Source organism: Rattus norvegicus, chromosome 3 (assembly GCF_021556685.1).
Source record: "Rattus norvegicus strain SHRSP/BbbUtx chromosome 3, alternate assembly SHRSP_T2T, whole genome shotgun sequence".
In the NCBI taxonomy this organism is placed as follows: domain Eukaryota; kingdom Metazoa; phylum Chordata; class Mammalia; order Rodentia; family Muridae; genus Rattus; species Rattus norvegicus.
Genome location: NC_141536.1, coordinates 143,536,664 through 143,553,728, shown reverse-complemented (window position 1 = coordinate 143,553,728; position 17,065 = coordinate 143,536,664). Strand labels below are relative to the sequence as shown.

Genomic DNA, 17,065 nt, shown 5'->3' with positions numbered 1-17,065 from the left:
CAACAGCTGCAGTTACCTGCACAGGCCCTGCACAGGGCTGGATCCCTGGCGACAATGAGTCATGAATGAAGGAGGGGCCCTGGGATGGTGCTAAAATTCCTTCCTAGGAGACATAAGCAAAATCTACTCCTCTTCCCAAATAACCCGAGGCGTGAATCTGCTGAAGATCACTCTGGGGAACCAGTGAGTTCACTGAGCATCCTGACAAAGCACATACAGGTACAGGCCAGGGGTTACTTGAAGGGGTGTGGACGATCCTCTTCCCAAAAGGCCATACCTGGAAAGCCTCTATTCAGCAGGGATGAGGGCTTCTCCAGCAGCTAGGTAGCTGGAGCCCACATCCCCGGTTGCATACTCCAGTCCCTCCCCAGGCCATGTTCGATGTAGGCAGAGTTGCATATAACAGGTGGCAGGGTGCAGCTAAATGCTCGGAAGAGGGTCTTGTGCTTCTCCTTGCTACTCCATGAGAAGACAGACAAGTCCGGCTGGGGCAAACTTTTTACAAAGGGGCCAGCTGAACTCCCCAGGGATGGTATTTCCTTTCTGAAAGCTATTGGCATTTAGAGCTGCTGAGGGAAAAGTCATACTCTTCAGGGGTACAACCACTGGTGAGTTATCTGTGCTCCTGTGCATTGCTCCTCAGTCATCCATGGGAGCAGCTTGTGAATCACCAAAAAAGACTACAGAAGGAGAACTTCTTGAAGAGCAGCTGGGGGCGAGCAAGGAAGGGAGGGCAGAGGGCGGAGAGAGGAACACATTGCAACTTGTAATTTTTCTTTCTTTCCTTTTGAGATAGGGTCTCTGTAGCCCAGGCTGGACTGGAACTAATTAGACCAGACTGGCCTCGAACTTGTGACAATCCTCCTGGCTCTGGTTCCCGAGTGTGGGAATTACAGGTACGTACCACTAGGCCCAGCTCTTTACTTTTATCTTGCGCGGGTCGTACACCTGAAGCAGTAAAGGCTCAGGGAAGTAAATTGGCTAGAGCCTGAGAGTTCTGCCTTGTTTTGACCTCTGATTCACTGGCTGAACGAATGGGAGAAGAACCGCCTCTCTACACGCTCCCTCCAAGTCGGCTGCCAGGGATCCAAAGGCCACATAACATTTGCATAACATTTTTGATTTTTGAGGCAGAGACCGAACTTCGGCCTCGCTCCCGCTCAGATCAGTGCCCTGACCTAGGCTCCGCCCCCAGGTTTCAGCCCCCAGCAAGACTCATGAATATTCAAATAAGAAGATATTTAAAGACGCCGGCGCCAGGCGTAGATCCCTGCCCCGCGCCGCCCGGCCCCCTTCACAGAGTTCATCACTCCTAGCGGAAGCTTCGCCAGCATGGCTGATAAACTGCCCTACAAAGTCGGTGAGTCCCAAGGGTTCAGTCCTCCGTGGCGACTCGGCTCCCGTCCTGGGTTTGTTGTCAGTACGGACCTGCGTCTTATTTAGGTGGCGGCCTCGGGGCACCCGGGACCCCTAGAATCGCTTGGCCTGGCCGCGCAGGTGCCTGGGGACTGGAGTCCACACGCCGCCGAGAGTCAGAAGTGGGAAGCGGCCTCGGACTACGAGTCCCGGCGTGCCTCGCGGCAGGCGCCCTGAGCGGTAGCGCGGGCTGCGATCCCTGGTCCGGCAGCGTGCTCCTCGCGGAGAGACCGGCCCTTGGGAAGCGGCCAAAGAGGCCTTGGCCCTGGCCCTGCGCTTTGGCGGCTTGGGTGGCCACTAGCAAGGGCCCACCGGTGGTCTTCTGGGCCTTGAGCAGGGCGGGAGAGAGCATCGGTGCTCCAGGTGTTAATAAGGAGAGGCCTGGAAACGGCCAGTACCGGTGCACCGGGGACTTAGGGTCAGAACAGCTCTGTCTGTGGTGATAATCTAGTGGATGACTAGAAAATTTGGAGTGGTTAGAAATTACTGTTCATTTTGTCCCGATTACAAAAAGCTGTCTGAGTAAACACACCTTCACTTAAGCGTTTACAGTGAGTGGGATGGGCACTGCCTTGTAGCTTTATTCTAGACCAACCCGTTTTATTATTGTAGCTCTCTATGGAAGGCACAATTTTATGTTTACAATGAAAATCCAGAGGTATAAAGGTCATTTTCCCAGAATCTTGTAATGAAAAGTGGTTGGCTAGAATTTGGACCCAGGCCATCATGACCTCTAAGGTCGTCGTCATACCTTCCCCTGTTGTCTGTATGCAAACAACCCTAATGACATTTCAGCACAATCCAATTCAGACTGTGCCTAGTGACACAAACTTGTAATCCCAGGCCAGCACTCACTACTGAGGCCAAGGGATCATCGATCATCTGATTTCAGAGATCAGCCTGAGCACACAGTGAATTCCAGATCAACCTGGACAAAATAGGGAGACCCTGTCAAAACAAAACAAAACAAACAGAGAAACAAAGCAATTCAGGCTGGCTAGCTTTTAAAATAATTTCAATACTCCATTAAATTGGAGAGAGTCCCCAACTTAAGGTGGATGCTATCCTTTTACACAGGGGAGGAACCTAGGAAAATTCTTAAGATAGTTCATCAGCCAGCACTGTAGATTATTGTCTCCATTGCGTAGATGCTGAGACTGAAGTCCAGAGAGGTTTAAGTCAGTGTTGTCTTGGTGGAAGAACTAGAATGGAGGCTTGCCATACTGTGGAGGGGTTGGGGGACCCCGGATTGTATGGATGAGGATAAGGCTGGGTTCTTGCCTGTGAGGGGAAGAGGTGTGAATCATCCATCAAGGAGGGTATACTATAAGCTAGACCTTACTCTCTTGGCACCTCCTATAATCCTTGGGTTCAGGTTCAGGTAGATCAACCTTATTTTGAAGAAGTGGGTTTAGAAAGGGTGGCACAGTTTGGCTTGTTCTTTTTGACAGCTGCTCCTGTGATTTCTGTAACCCTCTGGTTCTCTTGGCACTAATAGCTTCCAAGTCTGATATACTAGCTTCTCCTGTCCCTGTGGAGTGGAAGTCCCATTGAAAACTCTGGGACTGGCACAGTAGCCCCGAGGGCATTGAAAAAATCATTTTTAGCTAGAGGGACAGGTAATAGTAGATGGGTAGAATTTAAACAGGATAACAAAAAACAAACCAAAAACCCAAACAACACTTTGTCCTCACTATGGGTCCTGCCCTTTACCGGCTGGGGATTTGGACTGCTACAGTTGGACTAGGTTCTCCTTCCTTCCTTTTTAATTTCATGCTCGTTGGTGGTTTGCTTGTTTGTGGCTGGAGGTGTCAGATCCCCTGAAACTGGAGTTATGGCAGTTGTGAGTTACCATGTGGGTGAGAGCTCTTAACCACCAAGCCATCATTCTAGCTCCCTCCTTTCTTATTTCCTCCATTTCATTCATTTTTATTTTTTTCTCTTGTCCTGTACCATTTCTTCATGAATCTTTGCTCATTTATTTTTTAGCAGCTGGTATGGTCGGTAAACATTTTCTGACTGTGCCAGGGCCTGCTGGTCACTGGAGGTATGAAAGAGACCCAGGCGCAAGGTTGAGGCAGATAGACTCATAGAGTATAGCACAGTGTCAGTTTTATGTGAGGAGATCTTTTCTCTCCATGGTTACCAGTTCTCATCTCTCCTCCTAGGTCTCTGGTCTTTTTTTTTTTTTTTTCAGAGCTGGGGACTGAACCCAGGGCCTTGCACTTGCTAGGCAAGCGCTCTACCACTGAGCTAAATACCCAACCCGGTCTCTGGTCTTCTTGCTTCCATTTTGTTTGCCTGTTTTTTGAGCCTCAGCTGTTCTTGAATTCAATCTTCCTTTAGCCTTCACAACACTGTTTATAGGCACATGTTGTTGTAGTTGGCCAATAGAATCTTTTCACAAGAAAAATCTGGTCATTGAATAATACCTCCTTTGAAACTCTAGGTGACCTAGCTCACTGACAGTGAAATCCTGATTTATTTTAAAGCCTCTGTTTGAGTCGGCCTGCCCGTTTTTAGTTGTTTTTTTTTTTTCTTTACTCATTTTTATTACATGTGTATGTGTATTTTGCCTGAAGGTATGTCTATGCACCTCGTGCATGTGATGCCCACAGAGGCCAGAAGAAAGTGTTGGTTCCCTGGAACTGGAGTTATAGACAGTCGTGAGACTCTATGAGCTGCTAGGAATTGAACCCCAGAACAGCCAGTGCTCTTCACCATTAAGGCATCTCTCCAGCCCCTCAGTGTTCATGCGTGTTTGAGCATATACCGAGCCCGGTACTTGGTATGAGCCTTCCAGGCTAACTACCTTTGTTTAAGCCCTACGATGGGAGAGACCTATGTGTCTGAGCAGCTAGTGAGGAGAATAGAGTGGAGATAGAAACAGTTGCTAGATTCAAGTGGGATCTGAAGCACAGGTAAGGATTGGGATTTGAAATTTTTAAAAGGTTGTCTACTGGGCTGTAAGGAGCATGGTATGTGGGAACAAAGGGGACCGTGAAGCTACTTTGTTGGTCCAGTTTAGACGAGGGTGAGATGTTCAGTCAAAACCATGCTGATGGAGGTGGGGTATGACGGCCCACATCTTTAACCTCAGTACAGTGGGAGGCAGTTACCTGTGAGTTTGCTGCTAAGCTGCTCTACACAGCGAGTTTCAGGGCAACCAGAGCTATATAAGAGGCCCTCTCAAAAAAAAAAAAAAAAAAAAAAAAGGAACCCAACAACAAAACCCAGCAAAAAAACATGCTGACAGAGGCAAAAATGGGAACAAGAAATTTTACAAGGTTTTGGCCGGAGTGGTTGGTTGAATGGTGGTTTCATTTTCTAAAATGCAAAGATTGAGGGTGTTAGGCCAAGGAGTCTTGAGGGCTTGCACTTGACGGACAATAATTGGCCATGGATCTAGAGCTGCTGAATCAGCAGTTGGATCGTGCATCTCAAATTCGTGGGAGAGGTTTGCACTGGAGGTAAATACGTGGGAAGGTATTCAGAATCATATGGCTAGAACTTGTCGAGCATTGTGAAGAGCTACTATGGATCCCCGAGGGTTCCTAGAGTTTGCCAGATGAAGAGCAGCCAGGAATGTAGGAGGGAAAGGTCAATAGAGAATCAGATGCCAAGGAAAGAAAGCATTTCAGAAATGAAGGAGTCGTTAGTGGAGCCCCTGCTCCTGTGAGAAACCTGAGCATAGGTAATTACTTCAGTGGCCCCCTGTTACCTAGGTGATCAATGCAATGGTCAGATCTGAAGGAGTGAGAACATGGCCTGGGACCAGGGACAGTTCATCTTTTGCATCAGACAAGAATGTCTAGTTAACCACAGATGGAGTTTTGACATTACGTTATCAAGTTGATGGGGAAAGATGTTTAGGGAGAGGAGAAGGAAAGTAAACTAGGGAAATGTGGTAGGATTGATTGCTGGGATGTGTCAGGTTTCCCTCAGGTTTCACATTCATAGAAAGCAAAGTGTCTTCCTGTGGCTGTCATTCTCCTACCTGGTCCAGTGGAGGGCTGGCTCTCATTAGGTGGGAACTTTGTTGTTTTGTGTGTGTTTGTGTTTGTATGTGTGTCTGTGTGTGTTTTGTTTTCGAGACTAGGTCTCTGAAGCTTAGGATGGCCTCAGAATCATGGCAGTCTTAGTGACTCAGCTTCCCTAGTTCTGGGATTGCAGGCATGGAGCCCCTCACCCCAGCTTTAAGTAGGAGCTTTGCCTAGCCAGTTCTTAGAGTCTTAAGAGAGCAGGGGATGGACAATGAGGTGGAGATCATGAAGGGAACACTAGGAATTGATAAAAATCAACAGTTTATAGATTCTGAGCTGGCTGCTTCCTCTTGGGGTTGGAAATCTGTAGGGAGAAGGGACATGGCCAGAGGTGGTCATTTGAAATCCAGATTTCTGGAGGAGCTCTCATTGTTGATGTCCTGGGGTAGTGGTGTGTGTTTGTATGTGATGAGGGAGCTGTGTTTGTGTAGCAGGAGTGAACCCTTCCAAAGGGGTGGAATGTTGACCTTGGGAACTGTTTGTAGTGCTGGCGGTTGAACTTAGGGCCTTGGACATGCCCTGTCACTGCTCCTTTGAGATTATTTAATGCAATTTAGGAAACAGAATAATGTATTATTGTTATATCATCATCATCATCAACAACAACAACAAGACAGGGCTTCATGTAGCCCAGGCTGGCCTTGAACTTGCTATGAAGTCAGGGATTCCCTTCCTCCTGCCACCATCTCCCAAGCACTGGGATTACAGGCATGCTCCACCACTCTTGGCCAGTTATCTGTTAAATTATTAAACTCCTATATCAGCCTCCTCTCTGTCTCACCTCCATTTCCTAGGGTGATTGGGAAGATCTAAAGTCCCCCAAAGGTAAAAATCGTGGCTCTGGGGAGATGGCTCAGTTGGTAAGCTTGCCTGTCTTCACAAGCATGAGAACCCGAGGACAGCACCTGAGTTCAGATCCACTTATAACCTCAGTGCTGACGAGGCAGAGTGTCTACCTACCCAAGAGAGTGAGCTTCGGTGCAATGGGAGATCCTGTCTCAAAGCACAAGACAGAGAAGCTGAGAAAGACCCTTGACAGTGACCTTTAGCTCATACATAAGAAGAGAGGCTGTTGTCCTTTCATTTAAAAAATAGCTTCCCCCAGGTCACTAGGGGAAGTGATGTAGAGGTTTGTTGCTGGAATTTCCAGCTCTAATAAGCCCGTATGAAAGATACACTTTAGATATATTAATTATAAACCACGTGCCCAGACGGGGCAGATCTAGTACCATTCTCATTCCCTAACTATAAGACCCCTTGTTACTTGCAGTTTTTTCAGGCCATCAAGTTCTGGTCCATCGAGGCTTCCTCCTCCTGTTCTTCTATACATTTCTTTTTTTTTTGGTTCTTTTTTTCGGAGCTGGGTACCGAACCCAGGGCCTTGCGCTTCCTAGGCAAGCGCTCTACCACTGAGCTAAATCCCCAACCCCCTTCTATCCATTTCTTTTCCCTCTCCCTGCCGCCCCTCTTGAGCCTCCAGTCCCATGTTGGCAGGTATCTGTGGAAAGGACTGACTGTGTGAGATTCATCGTTCCAGAGCTGTTTTTCCAAGGAGCATTTCTTAAAAGTTACATCTTTTTTTTTTTTTTTTAAAGATTTATTCATTTATTATATATAAGTCCACTGTAACTGTCTTCAGATACACACGAGGTACAGACAAGGGCATCAGATCTCTTTACAGATGGTTATGAGCCACCATGTGGTTGCTGGGAATTGAACTCAGGACCTCTGGAAGAGCAGACAGTGCTCTAAACCACTGAGCCATCTCTCCAGCCCCCAAGGAGCATTTCTTTGTTGTGAGTGACAGACTGCCCAACTGAAGGCTATAGGCTTACACTTGGATTGGTCCTTCTAAGGTGATGGTTCATGGTTGATGGGAGGAGATTGCTCCTGTAACTTACCCATTCCTTTCTTGCAGCGGACATTGGACTGGCTGCCTGGGGACGGAAGGCCCTGGACATAGCTGAGAACGAGATGCCAGGTTTGATGCGCATGCGGGAGATGTACTCAGCCTCCAAGCCACTGAAGGGCGCTCGCATTGCTGGCTGCCTGCACATGACTGTGGAGACTGCTGTCCTCATTGAGACTCTCGTGGCCCTGGGTGCTGAGGTGAGGCCCACAGCTCTCTGACTCCTTCGAGTTGCTTCCCCTCTCTGGGCTCATCCAGGAGTGAAGACTGTGCTGGTAGGGAGACATAGCTCGCAGAGTCTTTTCTAGTCACCTTGGCTTTCTCTCCATTTTCCATTGCTGCCGCTCCCAGGGGCAAATAATCTTTAGTGTAATTTCTCCAGTTGGGAACATAGCTTCTTTCTGATTGCTCAATACACCTTCCTGCCCAAGAGTGCAGGTAGAAGAAGCCCCTCCCCCCAAGATTCCATTTAGTCATCCAAAAGCACTCCCATTGGCCTTCTGTGGGCCAAGTGCATTCTGGACAGTCATGTTGCTAGAAAGAGTGCTTTGATTGGTTTAGCCTGAATCGTGTATAGTAAGATCTCAAGGAGAAGGGGGCCTGGTAGAGTTGGGCAACCAAAAATAAGAGTACTTGAGGGCTTGTTTTGTGGACAGCATCCCACTGTCCTATAGAGTTCAGGTTAGGCTTGAGCTGTCTTATTTAAATGCTCATACCCATCTCCATTGACCTTTTTTAGATTTGTTCTTATTTGTGTGTATGGAGGTTCGCCCACATGTACATTTGTGTGCCACTTGCTTCCAGTGCTTGAGCAGGCTAGAAGAGGGTGTCAGATTCCCTACAACCAGAGTTTCAGATGGCTGTGAGCCACCGTGTTGGGGCTGGGAATTGAACCTGGGCCCTGGATAAGCAGCCAGTGCTCTTAACCATTGACTCTCTCCAGCTCTCATTGCCATATTTTATTTTCAACGTTCAGCTTGCTGGCGATCTGACCTCATAGCTTTAAGTATTGCCTGTGTGGTGATGACACCTCACTACCTGTGCAAGCCTGACCTGGAGCCACAGACTTATTTGTCCACATATTGGTATAAGCCACTTGGAGAAGTTCACAGTCCAGACACACTTAGTTTCCTGTCCTCCTTGTCCTGAAGTCATTGCCACATTACCTGTGTCCTTGTTCACATAGCACTAGAGTGTCACATCCATGCCTGGTTCCCACAGAGGCCAGAGAGGGTATCTGATCTCTGGAATTGGAGTTCTAGGTGGTTGTAAGCTTCATTGTGGGTGCTAAGAACTGATCCTGGGTCCTCTAGAAGAGCAGCAGGTATTCTTAACTGCTGAGCCATCAGTCCAGTTATGTGTGCGTGTGAGTCAGAGTCTCACTGTATAACTCAGACTGGCCAGGAACTCCCCATATAGCTCAAGCTGATCTTGAACTCTGATCTTCTTGACACTACATCCTGAGTCCTAGGATTATAGGTATGCCACCATGCCTGGGCCAGTGATTTATTGTTTTGTTTTGAAGATCTGGTGGTGTCAGGTAGCCACTCACTTACAGTCCCCAGCCTCGCTCAGCTTTAAGGCTTTCCTTCCCTGTTCCTAACATCGGTGCTTCCTGGCCGCTTGTGACCAACAGCCTTATTTCCCTGGCCCTCCAGGTGCGGTGGTCCAGCTGCAACATCTTCTCCACTCAGGACCATGCAGCGGCTGCCATTGCCAAGGCTGGCATTCCAGGTGAGAAGCGGGGTCACTGGGTTATGTGGGAGTGGATGAGGCTCTCTGCTTTTTTTTGTTTCCTTTCCTGAATCCTGTAGTAATAACCTTCCGTATGGTAGAGAGAGGATCTTAGCCTAGTGACTCACTGCCAAGAGCAGCTTTGCCCTCCTACCTCGTCTCAATCCCGTGGAAGATACTGACCGTCTGAGCTGTGTCGTGTTCAAGGGAAGGACCTTATGATTGGGAGCCACGTGGTGTAGAGGGTAGCGATTCTTAGGGGAACCGTGTGGGCCATTTTCTAAAGAACTGCCTGGGTGTAAGGCAGAGCGAGAGTCAGATGCACTAGCTGGGGTTCAGTAGTGTAGGAGGATGAGAGGACCAGGGCTCAAAAGCAAAGACTTTGTCTCAAACTGCTGCAGAACGGTGCTTGTCTTTCTGACCTGCAAGCAGGGACTTGTTAGATTCAATGGTGATTAAGTCACAAAAATCTTCATCAGGGGGCTGGAGAGATCTTTCAGTTTAGAATACTGACTGTTCTTCCAGAAGATCTGGGTTTGATTCCTAGCCCCATATAGCCGCTCACAACCATCTGTAACTCCAGACCTAGGAGATCTAATATCCTCTTCTGGCTTCCTCAGGCTACCAGGCAAAGACATGAATGCTTGCAGACAAAACACTTAGAGATTTGGTAATAGTGGTAGAAGTCCTACTCGGCTATAGGTAGAGGGGCAGAGGGAAGGGGCTCTATAGCCTCACAGGGTTGAATGGCCAGTCAGCAGCTCTTCTGCCTTGGCTAGGCTTGGCAGCCCTTGTTCAGAAGAGGCTTCGCTTTCTACAGCGTTATCTTCTACAGTGTGGGGAGGGAGGCAGCTGGCTGACTGGCTGGAGTCCTGTGCAAACAGGAGAAGCTTGTGAGCCCTGCACCTGTGTCGTTGCACGCGCTGTGAGGCGCACCCACCTGCCAGTCCCCATGTTTAAGTGCTGCTTCAGGGTGCTTTGCTGAGTGATGCACATCCTAGTCCCATCCGGAGGTATCTATGAGCGGTGCTGGCAGTGCCACCTCACTGAGTTTGCAGGAGGGAACATGAGAATGGGGCATGAAGCAGTTACAGAATCTGGCACAGAAAACACTCCCTCTGTAGTAGCGTCTACTGGGACACCTTAGCTATACATCACCCGAAACTACAGAGACTGCCAGGCCCTTAAGACCTTTCGGTGAGGAACAAATCCAGGGTCCTACCTGAGGGTGCCCACTGATTGGGACGTTCCTTTGTGTGGAGTCCTGTTCTGTGTGGGCCAGTGTCCTACTCCATGGAGCTCAGGCAGGAAAAGATAAAAAGGGAGTAATTTTTTCTAGACACCTACATCTAGGACTGTATGTGGCCTCTGTCTCACTTGACTTAGGCTATAGCAAGCCCCATTTACAGAAGAGGAAACTGGCAACGTGCATTTTCCAAGGTCACCTAGCTCGGTTTGAGCTTAGATCTGTCCAGCTTCAAGCTGCGCAGTTCCTACTGTTGTGTGTCCAGGGGCTGGACGTACTTAGGATGGGTGCTAGGAAGGAGATGGTATTGGCTTTGTTGATGAAATTCTCTAGAGCCTCCCTGCCATTTTCTCCTGTGTCACTTACCCTGCAGTGTTTGCCTGGAAGGGAGAGACGGATGAAGAGTACCTGTGGTGCATTGAGCAGACGTTGCACTTCAAGGACGGACCCCTCAACATGATTCTGGATGATGGCGGTGACCTTACTAACCTCATCCACACCAAACACCCACAGCTTCTGTCAGGTGAGCAGCTGGGGTGGGTACTAGTAGCCTGAGGGTATCTTGCTCCTTCACAGACATGAGGCAGCGGGCCTGGCAGAACTTCCAGATCTATAGGAATGGAGGACAGGAGGTTCCTGCAGGCACTGGCCTTCTGACTTGTGATGTGAAACCAGGGTAACTGAGGGTGGGGGCAGGGCTGGCTGAGTTCATAAACACAGCCAATGCAGGGCAGTGCTAGGAATGGCTGCAGGGAAGCAGCTTTGCTGACTGTGTGACAGGGAGGAGAAGGAGTATGGAGAGACAGAGGCCCCGAGGTAGGAAGAGATTGACTATATAAAGACTTAGCGTCACTGACTAGTCCATGAAGGAAGCCCTCTCTTGAATATTGTGGGAGTTACAGGACAGCTGGGTGGAAATGATGCCGTGTACTAGGCTGTGGTGATGGTTGGTGTGAGGAGGTTAAGTCATTAGCCTGGCAGGACTGTGGATGGATGGCATCAGATGGCACCTCCCTGGGTGACTGGGTGGACCTTACAATCAGGCACAGGTAGGAACAAGGGAGAGGGGACAGAAGGGAGTGAAAGGGGCTTTGGGTAGAGATGTGTTCTCTGATGCTCCTCTTCTTGTTCAGGCATCCGAGGTATCTCTGAGGAGACCACAACTGGCGTCCACAACCTCTACAAGATGATGGCCAATGGGATACTGAAGGTGCCTGCCATCAACGTCAACGATTCTGTCACCAAGGTGAGCCCTGGGGTAGCGACATCTCTAGCTGTTGGTGCTCAGAGAGCTTAGGAGTGAACCTCTGAAGAAAGGTGTCCAGGAAGGGTATGGCTGGGCCGTGAAGCTCCTATCTGAGAGGGACAGGGAGAACTATCCAGTAGGCCACAGCTGCTGCAGGAATACCATGGCTTTGATATCAAGAACTGTAAAGTTAAGTGTATTCTTTGACCCAGCAACCTGTCCTAGGTGTTGATTCTGTAGAAAGACTTCTAGACCAACAGAAAAACTAGGGACATGTGAGAAGATTCTTAGGGGATCAGCCCAGGCTGACAGGGGGTCTTAGCCCAGCCTGTGGGGTGCTTGGTCTCAGGGCATTGCCTGCCCCCATTGTCCCCTTGCACCCTCTCCTTTCAGAGCAAGTTTGACAACCTCTATGGCTGCCGGGAGTCCCTCATAGATGGCATCAAACGGGCCACAGATGTGATGATTGCGGGCAAGGTGGCAGTGGTAGCAGGCTATGGTGATGTGGGCAAGGGTTGTGCCCAGGCCCTGCGGGGTTTCGGGGCCCGAGTCATCATCACCGAGATTGACCCCATCAATGCACTGCAAGCTGCCATGGAGGGTATGATAGGGTAAGGGTTGGCTGTTGGGGTTAGAGGAGAGTGAGGCCACCTTTGATAACACATGCCTAATGTCTGCAGGCTACGAGGTAACCACCATGGACGAGGCCTGTAAGGAGGGCAACATCTTTGTGACCACCACGGGCTGTGTTGATATCATCCTTGGTCGGTAGGTAGCATGTCGGAATCCTAGGGAGCAAAGAGGACTTGGCCTGGGACCACTCCTGGTCTCTGATCTCTCACGGGTTGGGCTCCCTCATAGGCACTTTGAACAGATGAAGGATGATGCCATTGTCTGTAACATTGGACACTTCGACGTGGAGATTGATGTGAAGTGGCTCAATGAGAACGCTGTGGAGAAGGTGAACATCAAGCCCCAGGTGAGAAGCCCCAGCTTTCCACACAGGGCTGCCGGTGAAGGGAGGAGGGGAGGAGGAGGAGCGGGAGCGGGCTTGTCAGTTGCCTACCACAGAAGCTGTTGCAACCTAGAGGGGAAGCTGGTTAGAGCTGGATTTGAGGAGTCAGCCGAGGCCGCTGAAATCCCTGAAGGTTGCCCACAGATTGTGTCACGTGGCAACCTCACTGTTTCAGAAAGCTCACTTGTGCTTGTGAGTGAAGAGGGCAGACAGTGGCAGCCCAGGACACAGGACTCTGAGGGCGCATGCTGGATGGCATGCTGTCAGCCAGAGAGCGTGGGCTGGACTGGCAGCAGGGTCAGGATGGGGAGGACCTGAAAAGGACATTGCATTTCTGTCTGCAAAGTGGGCCCATACTGAGAGAACGGACAGCTCTGTGCAGGACACCCAGAGGTCCTTTTGGTTATATGCAGTTTTTTATTTAGGTTTTATTTATTGTTGGGTTTTGGATTTATTTATTTAAATTTATTTATTTCTTAAGACTAATATCTCCTTATAAGAGTAATGTTTCTTGAAAACTTTTAACCCAAAGATTTATATATTTTAATGTGTATGTGAATGCTCTATCTGCATGTGCACCTGCAGGCCAGAAGAGGGCATGAGATCCCATTACAGATGGTTGTGAGCCACCGTGTGGTTGCTGGGAATTGAACTCAGGACCTCTGGAAGAGCAGTCAGTGTTTTTAACCACTGAGCCATCTCTCCAGCCCTTAAGAACTTTTAAGTTAAGCTCTTTTTTACATTGTAGAGCTGGAGATTAAACCCAGTGCTTCATCTAAGCCAGACAAGCACTCTGTCATCATCCAGCCTTATGCATACATGTGTATATACATTTTACCTAACCGTTTTATGTGTGTACGCACATGCATGCTTGCATGAGGAGTAAGAGGACAACTTGTCAGAGTTGACTCTACTATATGGCTCTTGGAGATTGAACTCAGGCTTGGCGGCAAGCAGCTTTACCTACTGAGCCATCGGCCCATCCTGCATTGAACTTTTTAATGGCAATTGAGAGCATGAGATCTGGCCGCAGATTGTCAAGGCTCAGATCCGCAGCCACTTCTGAGTGTGTGGCTCTGAACAGATGACTCAGCCTTGTAAACTTCATTCTGAGGGGAAGACGAAGTACTCACTGGTGGTCAGTAGAGTGTGTGACAGTGTGTGACAGTAATATACGACTAGCTGCTACCTGCCGAGTGCCCACAGAATGCCGAGTGCTTTATAGGTCTGCATTCAAGACGTTCTCAGACACACTTGTTAGGAGATTGGGCTGTCTCTGAAGGGTGGGTGTGCTTTGGGGGCATTCCAGGCCATCCTGTGCAGTGTAGGAGGTAAACAACAACACCTTACGGTTGACCTGGGCCCTTGCAGGTGGACCGCTACTTGCTAAAGAATGGGCACCGCATCATCTTGCTGGCTGAGGGCCGTCTGGTCAACCTGGGTTGTGCCATGGGCCACCCCAGCTTCGTGATGAGCAACTCCTTCACAAACCAGGTGATGGCACAGATTGAGCTGTGGACCCACCCAGACAAATACCCCGTGGGGGTTCACTTCCTGCCTAAGAAGGTAAGCTCTTGACTTTACTGTAAGCCAGAGCTTATGTGCCGGTCCCTGGGCTCCCTGTGCAGGCTTGCTAAAGTTTATAAAGACGTGTCTGTCTGCCCTCTTAGCTGTCCTCCAGAGTCCTCAGTGCTCCCTGGAGCACAAACACACACGTGCACACGCACACACCCACACCCACCCACACACACCCACCCACCCACCCACACACACACACCCAGTGGCATTGGCCGTGGGTGTGACTCAGGTCTGGAGCTCCGTTCCTCATCTGTAAAGTGAAGGCAAGAGTACTTTCCTTAGAGGTGGCAAGCATCTCCCACACGTCTACAAGGAGTGGCAGGAGGTTGGTAGCCCAGCACACAGCTCTAGTGCACAAGGCTTCTGACCCCTGAAGAGAAGTCACGTGCTAAGGTCTTGATAGGAAATAATTTAAAAATATGTGCAACACATGGTAAGCTAGAAAACATGGACAGGCCCCATTTGGTTTGTCCGTGTGCTTGGATTTTAGACAGGGTCTCAGTATAGCGCTGACTAGCCTGGGACTTGGTGTGCAGACCAGGCTGGCCTTGACTCGGGCCTGTCTGCTGCTGCCTCTGTCTGAGTGTCCCTGTTGAGACTTGGGATTAAAGGTGCAAGCCTCCATGTAAGTCTTGGGTTTGTTGTTCATTTTTGTGATGCTGGATATGGAGCCCAGGTCCTCATACTGCCACACAAACATCCCTTACTGCATCCCTAGTACTTAGCTGGGTCAGCGGCATGTTTCTGTAGATTCATTAGGTACCTTACTTCATGATGACAGTAGCCACCATTTACTAAATTATAACTTACCCCCTCGAACTAACAATCTGAACGTCAGCTTCAAAAGGTGGGTATTGGTATGTGTGCCCTTGTAAACGAGGAAACCAAGACTTAGAGGCTGGTGTGCCCTTGGGAGTTTTTGGAAACCCAGCTCTAACTGCCCAGGTAGTCACCCATTCTTCAGCACACTGGTGCAGGGTGCTATGAGAGGCAGGCATCCTGAGGAGACTGCCCAGGCAGAAGAGGCCTCCATTCCACTTCTAATATGCATTCCGGGTTAGGCCCATCTTGCATCTAGCCTGAACCGGCTATCACTTTCCTTCCTGTTTCTTGGGGATGTTTGTGAAGCTCCGAGGAGCTGTGGACACAAGATGGCTTTGGAGTGTAAAAGCACTCTGGGCTGGGCTGTAGTCCTGCCATTATGAGGTGTAGAACTTGTAGAGAGTGTCCCTGTTGATAATAAAATGTCCTGTTCATCCAGGAAGCATTGTGCTTAGCTGCTTTGGTTAGAAGAGGTGAGGAGATAGCATTGGCGTTCCATCAGAATGATCCGATGGTTGTGCGTGACTCTCTCTTGGGGGCAGCACTGCAGCTGGCCTTGAGGAGAGAACGTGGTGTAATGAGGGTAGGGCCACCTGCCAGCACCCTGTCAGAGCAGTTTGTTGGCTAGATGCAGGTCAGGGCTCTAGAGCATGACGTGACCTCCGGGTTTTTCTCTTTCTCCCCAGCTGGATGAGGCAGTGGCTGAAGCCCACCTGGGCAAGCTGAACGTGAAGCTGACCAAGCTGACTGAGAAGCAGGCTCAGTACCTGGGCATGCCCATTAACGGCCCCTTCAAGCCTGATCACTACCGCTACTGAGAGCTGGGACTGCCCTTCACCTTCCAGCTGCCATCCTTGTTCCAGGCCCTACCTCTCGTTCCCAAGAGCAAATGTCACCAACTTTGCAGTTACTTCTCCGGTGTTCTGCTCCCTCCCCCGGCCCTCATCCACACTGTGACTGGTCTTTCTGTCTTTGGCTTCTGCTGTACCCCTCATACTGTTCCCTATGTGGCATAGAGAACAGAGAGGTACCTGGGAGGCATCCACAGGGGATCTGAGCTCTTGGAAGGTCTGAGGCTGGATGTTGCTGGTGGTCACAAGCCCATGCACCTTACTATCCAAACTCTCGCTTGGTCTTTAGATCCGTGTGCTTGGTTTACAGACCAATGGTTTCTCGGCCCAGGACCCAAGAAGGAGCTCTACCATGGGGGAAGGAACCACTGGAGTTTGAAGGCTCCTGAGAGCTTGGCCTTTTTACTGTTGGGCTGTCTCTTAAACCTCCTAATACTGAGTTGGTACTTTTGGTCCCTATTTCACAAGGGTTAGGACAGATTAACCAAGAAAGGACAAGTGACAGAGACTGAAAGGGGCTGGAAAAACAAATAGGGAAAGGCCTGTCACTACGGTATAATTGATGGTTCCTATCACAAGCCTGGATCACAAACAGATTAATTTGTTCTATGTTTATATACTGTTTAGAATGTTAACACAGGAAGGTGGATAAAATACAGTTTCTAGTGCCTAAAGAATTTTGGCTCTTTATTAAATTTCGAGAGTGTGGTATATGTGGGTGTGTGCTTTTGGAGGACACTAGGTGTCCCATCACTCCTCCATATTCCTCTGAGACAGGGTCCCTCACTGAACTTAAAGCTAGGCTGTTTTGTTCTTCCCAGTTCTCAGCTCAGTGCTGGGGTGAGAGTCGAACATGCCCATGTTTAGCTTTTTTACAAGTGCAAATGGTTTTACCCATTGAACCATCTCTTCAGGGAAACCACACAAAAAAGTATCTTATTTGCCCACGTGATTAATTTACTGAACCCATTTGACCATTGAAAGCAAATCAAAACAAGCCCCATGCCCAGGATGGCAAGAGGCTGTTCTAAGTACCCTTTGCTGAATGAAGGGCTTGGTTGGAATGCTGGGAAATGTGAGAGCTAAACATGGATGGCTGGGAGGTCCAGGTAAAGACCGGTTCTCAGGGAGATCTAGGACAGCCAAGACTACAAAGAGAAACCCTGCCTTAAACAGCAACAACAAAGGAGTAGGGTTGGTTTGTT

General features: G+C 49.3%; 1 protein-coding gene across 1 annotated transcript; it reads left to right on the top strand.

The window, feature by feature from the left end:
* Positions 1-1,306: 1,306 nt before the first annotated feature.
* On the top strand, positions 1,307-16,531 carry Ahcy (adenosylhomocysteinase). The gene is made up of 10 exons (NM_017201.2): positions 1,307-1,360; positions 7,378-7,568; positions 9,027-9,102; positions 10,722-10,871; positions 11,482-11,594; positions 11,988-12,195; positions 12,275-12,362; positions 12,456-12,573; positions 13,981-14,175; positions 15,696-16,531. Exons 1-10 carry the CDS (start codon positions 1,333-1,335, stop codon positions 15,825-15,827), a joined length of 1,299 nt encoding a protein of 432 aa, NP_058897.1. The 5' UTR covers positions 1,307-1,332; the 3' UTR covers positions 15,828-16,531.
* Positions 16,532-17,065: the final 534 nt, after the last annotated feature.